Source organism: Sus scrofa, chromosome 13 (assembly GCF_054392235.1).
Source record: "Sus scrofa isolate SSC_HxYL_T2T_F1_AM1 chromosome 13, Sscrofa_HxYL_maternal_Yorkshire_Landrace_v2.0, whole genome shotgun sequence".
NCBI lineage: Eukaryota > Metazoa > Chordata > Mammalia > Artiodactyla > Suidae > Sus > Sus scrofa.
The window spans coordinates 18,419,280-18,425,448 of record NC_139395.1 but is presented as its reverse complement, the minus strand read 5'-3'; the positions used below and the strand labels follow the sequence as shown (position 1 = coordinate 18,425,448).

The 6,169-nt window shown below is 47.7% G+C and overlaps 1 protein-coding gene across 6 annotated transcripts in view; it reads left to right on the top strand.

The window, feature by feature from the left end:
* Positions 1 to 6,169, top strand: part of RFTN1 (raftlin, lipid raft linker 1) — a 220,885-nt gene that overhangs the window by 15,381 nt on the left and 199,335 nt on the right. For all 6 annotated transcript variants that reach the window (XR_014825061.1, XR_014825062.1, XR_014825065.1 and 3 more), the window contains exon 2: positions 3,609 to 3,761. Coding sequence is in view for 1 of the 6 variants with exons in the window: in XM_021071357.2 (XP_020927016.2) it covers positions 3,617 to 3,761 (145 nt within the window). In the remaining 5 variants the exon portion in view is untranslated. The remainder of the gene's footprint in view (positions 1 to 3,608; positions 3,762 to 6,169) is intronic.

Sequence of the window (6,169 nt, the reverse complement as noted above, 5' to 3'; positions counted from 1 at the left end):
AGCCTGAGGATTTGAGGGGCCACATTTAAAAACCATCTCACTGACCTTTTACCTCCTCCCTTACCCTTAACCCCTGCTTGCCATGCTTCCACTGAGATACTCCCTGAATGTCTGTGAGCGGGGTATGTAGCCACGCCGAGCACCATCTGCCTGCATTTGGCGAGGCTGTGCCCTTCACTCTTCCTTCTCCCTCTGCCTTTCACTGCCCTTGAAGGCTCGTATCCAGCCCTTGCCTCAGCTTCTTGTGGGGTTCAGTGCGAGCAGGGTTTGGGAACCTGGCATAGGAAACAAGTTTACAAAATATAGACAGCATATTCTAACATTATATCACTGTTCTTAGTTTCCCTTCCTTTTATTTTTTAAATTTTACTTATTTTTTTTGTCTTTTTGTCTCTTTAGGGCCCTACCTGTAGCACATGGAGGTTCCCAGGCTGGGAGTTGAATCTGAGCTGTAGCCGCCACAGCCACGGTCATAGCAACACACGATCCGAGCCGCATCTGTCACCTACACCACAGCTCTCAGCAACGCCAGATCCTTAACACACTGAGTGAGGCCAGAGATCGAACCTGCGTCTTCATGGGTGCTAGTCTGGTTCGTTAACTGCTGAGCCACAACGGGAACGCCTCCCTTCTGTTTATAAACTAGATTTTGTGACTTGTTTGAACATAGTAGGGACTATAATAGATAGTTTTGGAATGATATGAGTCTTTCCTGTTTTGACAAGGGGCGGGGTTGGTGGAAGAATGCAGGATGGAATGAGGAGGAATCAGGTGACCCAGTAGCAAGTAAGGTAGGGCCCTAACACGAACTAGAAAGAGCAACACATTCAAACTAAGCTTTTGGTGACTGGCAATGGCTTCACATTACCAGTGAATGGGTCGCCTTTCCCAGAGAGAGCTGTGCTGCAGAAGCAGTTACTTAAGCAGGGTTGCGTGCACCTCAAAGAAACCAATCCCTAAAGTTTGAGACCTCAAGGATTCATTGATATTCTAATTATGCTCCTGGCTGGTACCCTTGGCTGGTATTATGTCTGATTACATAGGTGATTTGTGCAAAGCCTCATTGTGTCCTGTGAGACAAGCACAGTGCCCTTTGAGGTAAACTTGGGCAGAGACCTCAAGTTCTGGATAGTCTGATTAAAACCTTAAATTCAAAATTCTGAATTGGTAGTTTCTCTAATATTTCTTGGCACACCTCCCCCCTCTTCAAATTTGTCTGAGTCGTTCTTCCTCGTCCTGCTAACTTTCTCCTCCTTTTTTTTTCTAATGTCAAAGAGCCTGTCCTTGAGAGAAGAAATTAAATCATACTAAAGCGTTAGTAGCTACTGGGAGCTTGGTTTATTGCCCTTCCCTGGGATATATTTGTCATTTCAAAGGCAATGCTGAGGGAGGCTCTTATCAGAGGAGTGAATCTCTAAGGCTAGTTTTTTGGGGTTTTTTTAGGACCGCACCTGTGACATATGGAAGTTCCCAGGCTAGGGGTCAAGTTGGAGCTACAGCTGCTGGCCTACACCACAGCCACAGCAATGTGGGATCCGAGCCATATCTTTGACCTACACCACAGCTCACAGCAATGCCAGATCCTCAACCCATTGAGCAGGGCCAGGGATTGAACCCACATCCTCATGGATACTATCCGGGTTCTTAACCTTCTGAGCCACAACGGGACCTCCTCTAATGCTAGAATTTACCTAGTAAGATAGCAAAATGGGAAGGTTTTTAAGGAAGGAGTTTTTCCTTGGAGGTCCCCAAACACTCACTCCTTCACAAGGAGGAAGATGAGTGAGTGACTGGTAAGCCTTTGGGTTATTTCCAGTTCTGTACTGGTGGCGATAGTGCTCATCTCACTGGACCACCTGTCCTCCAGCACTTAGGGGCCTCCCTGTCCACTTCTGCTGTGTTCCAGCAGATGCCAGCCGACTTGCTTTTTTAGCAGTTAAATATGCAGCCTCTATACATATCAGCTATTATATCTGCAGAACTGCAGAGTATTTTACAAGTAATCAGTTCATGCAGCTTGCACATAAATCACGTCTGCTCTGGCCCTTTGGACACTAATGTTCCCTTATTAAGGCATAAGTAAGCCTTCCTGTTCTCATCCATCCTTCCAGACTTTTTTTAATTACTGAAAAGTAGAGCCTGGCTGTGGCTCCCCCAGCCTTCTCCACTCCCCTCCCTCTTGGGCCTCCTTGCGTTTGTGAGGTTCAGTTTTGTTTTGTTTTGTTTTTCTCCTGGAGCTTGCCAAATTGCCATAGGAAGCCGGGTACCTCGTGAAGGGATCGAGCCAAAGGAAATTCTTATCTCTAAAAGGAAGTGGCCACCACGTTTCTGTTGGTGATATTCTTGGCCAATTAATATTTGTGTGAATTATGTTCTGATGGCAGCACCAGTGCCCCCGGAGAGGAGGGAAGTATTGGCCAGGCTCAGTCACAAAAGGAAAACATCTCCTGCTCAAGTCTGGGGAGTGGATAAAAAGCCGTTTGGTGAATGTCATTCTGCCTAAGTCAACAGAGGCCATTCATTGTTTTTAAACCCCTGGAAGATGGAAGCTCAGCCCATTCTCACATGCACATTGTTTTAACATTTCTCTGTTTTCTTTCCAAACTTAAGCCACAGATCTTTACTCTAACACACACGGATTCCTGTTAGGGCCAGTTTCTCCAGCCCTGCCCTTCGAATTCAGCAAGTTTTCATTTTAGTCTAAAATGACTTTTAAGAGGAGTTCCCGTCGTGAATCCGACTAGGAACTGTGAAGTTGCAGGTTAGATCCCTGGCCTCACTCGGTGGATTAAGGATCCGACGTTGCCGTGAGCTGTGGTGTAGGTTGCAGACTTGGCTCGGATCCCGCGTTGCTGTGGCTCTGGCGTAGGCTGGAGACTACAGCTCCGATTCGACCCCAGCCTGGGAACCTCCGTATACCATGGGTGCGGCCCTAGAAAAGACAAAAAAAAAAAAATTGATAAAACTAAAATGACTTAAAAATGTGGAGGTGTATTCTGTTTCTGTGGCTTCGTCTAAAAGGGAATAAAGGGAGACTTTTAGACACGGCGCATAAAAATACTGCCACCTACTTTGAGAGGTGTTTCTATGAATGTAAATTCTGGTCTAAATAGTTACTGTGGAGGGGAGAAAGGACTCTGGAGTTTGGAAGTTGTAATGACAACTTATTATCTCCTCTTAGCAAGCCCCGCGAAGTGATGCCTGTCTGGGTTTTTTCAGATGGGCTGACACCGTGATGCACTGTATTGCTTATTAGAGCCCATTTTTTAATCATGTATACAGATTACAGTGGAACGAAGGCACTCCGAGGTATTATCTGCCTTAGATAGGGGAAAAATGATATAAAACAGGTATGTTTTTGGTGTCATTTCAGAATCACAGACTGGCTGGTAATGATATCTTATCAGCCAGAGAAGCCAGCCTGAGTGCTGAGCCTAGAGCCTCTGACCTACAGGTCATGGATTACATTGTGCTCTAGATTTCAGCAAGGCTGGGGTCCTCTGTGTCTTCCTCAGGGAAATGATGGGGTCTTTTATACTATAATGTTTAAAAGCGACATGTCAGGAAAAAAAAAAAAATCATCCCCCCTTTTCTTCTTTTGCTGACAGCTGCTGAAATGGGTTGCGGACTGAACAAGTTGGAGAAACGTGATGACAAACGGCCTGGAAATATCTATTCGACACTGAAGAGGCCTCAGGTGGAAACCAAGATAGATGTGTCCTATGAGTACCGCTTCCTGGATTTCACCACCCTGAGTGCTGGTGAGGCTGGGGGCAGGGTCCTTAGCCGGGGCTGCGGCCCAATCAGTGCTGGAGGGGTCTGCCTAGGAGACACTGGGGGGCGCGGGTGGGGAGGCTGGGTAGGGAGGGGGCACTGAAAAGGGTGGGCCTGTCGAGAAGGGACAGCTCTCAGAAAGCCAGATTTTTAGGCGAAATCTTTTGCTTTTTGAAAGCCAGCAACTCAATTGTGATAAATTAAAACCAGGTGTGAGCCAGATAGTACAAGTGGGTGGGTTGAACTTGGCCCACGGGCACACTTGTTTGCAGATTCCCATGGCATGCCAAGGACCGTTTGACGGTCCACCCAGATCCCCTGCCCCTTGTCCACTGGCGTCTTTCCAAACTGCTCGACCACCGGGCTTGACCCTGCCTCACCCCAGCTGCCCCGGTGCAGCTGGCAAGTGAGGGTCAGTGTTTTCATCCCAAACATTTGCTGAGTGCCAACTGTGTGCAGAGAGGTGGGTCGTGCTGGGGGACAGTCGTGCCCTATGCCCTGGTTTCCAGAAACTTCCTACCTGCTGGGAGAGGAGACTCGTGCATGTGAGAAACCTCAACAGGCTGTAATTGCAAGTTGGAAACATGTAAACTGTGGTTTTGGAAAAGGAAGACAGTAGTCTTTGTTGGAGGAGGTGGGGGGTTCCTGGAAGTTGTGAGCCTAAACCAAGTGTTCCTTAATGAGGGCTTCTTCAGACACTTTCTCCTTGGGCTTCTGTGGATATTTTAGGCTTCTAATAAGAGAAAAGAGAAACCATGGGAAAAGCCCTCCTTGTGGTGGGTTTGAGTTCCTGGGCAAGTCACTAGGCAGACCTGCCTCCCAGGGCAGCACCAAGGATGCGGAGAGGGCCCCCGTGTCAAGGTCTAGAGCGAAGTCTGGCTGGCATTGGGTGCTGGTATCACTCTCTCTCCTCCCCCACACTCCACCGCCTCTGCCTGACCCCCTCCATGCTGAGCCCCCAGAGGGATGGGCAGCTGGACAGGTACATCTTGTGCACCCCGCAAGTCCCCCAGACTGGGCCCAGCCTCCTCCTCAGCAGACTGCTTCCTGCTGGTGTCCTTGGTGAATAAGGTCCCATCATCATCCTCTTAAAGGGCCCGGCTTGACACCTTCGTCATCCTGGCCATGCCCCACAATTTCCATTCCACCACCCAAGCCTCTTAAAAGTACTTCTGCTTGTGATGCTTCATGCTTGTGATGTAGCTGATGTAACATGGACAAATCTGAACACAGAGCATTTTGTCATCAGTATTTGTTCAGCAAGTATTTGAGCGCTTTCAGTATTGTGAGCCTTGTAGAATGGTTAAGAAAAAAATCCAAAGCATGTGAAGTTCCTGTCCTGGCTCAGTGGAAAAAAAATCTGACTAGTATCCATGAGGACTCGGGTTCAGTCCCTGGCCTTGCTCAGTGGGTTAAGGATCTGGCATTGCTGTGATCTGTGGTGTAGGCCAAAGACCCGGCTTGGATCTCAAGTTGCTGTGGCTGTGATGTAGGCCGGCAGCTATAGCTCCCATTTGACTCCTAGCCTGGGAACCGCCATATGATGCCGGTGCGGCCCTAAAAGACAAAAAACAAACAAACAAACAAAAAATAAAAAACCCAAATCATGCAGAGGAAAAAAGATGGAAAGAAAATACAACACGATGTTAAATAATGATTGTTAGGGTAATGATATGATGAGGGAGTTCTTGTCACATTTTTTTTTTTTTTTTTGCATCATGGTTGTATTTCTTTTATTGCTAAAAGGAGTGATTTTTGCCTTAATAGTAACTTCCACGTGCCCCCTGCCTGCCACTGCTGCATGCCTCACCATCTGAACCACTTCCCTGACCTCCTTCTTTGTTCCTCTGCTGCTCTGTGCTCCATTCATAGTATCTACACTGCTTTCTCTGGTTGAATTACCTTTTATTTTCTGATTATAAAGTGTGCATATGTCCATTATGAAAAGTTAGGAGAACACTGGAAAAATCATCGCTGATCCCTTTGCTTCTTCCCCTTAGCAGCTCCCTGCATCACATCACTCCTTTGCTCAAAGCTCCCCTGCCAATGGCACCAGCCTCCCTCTGCCTCATTGTCCTGCTCTTTGTCCTGTGTGTTCTGCCTCTTCACCCCCCACCCCCACCAAGGCCTCCTCAGGGCCTTTTCACCGCCTGTTGCCTCTGCCTGGAAGTCCTCCCAGATATACCCTTGGTTCAAACCCTTACCTCCTTCTCTGGGAAATCTTCCTAACTACCTATTTATTTATTTATTTATTTTTGGCTTTTGTCCTTTTTTTTTAAGGGCCACACCCACGGCACATGGAGGTTTCCCAGGCTAGGGGTATAATCAGAGCCATATCCTCAACCCACTGAGCAAGGCCAGGCATTGAACCCGCAACCTCATGGTTCCCAGTCGG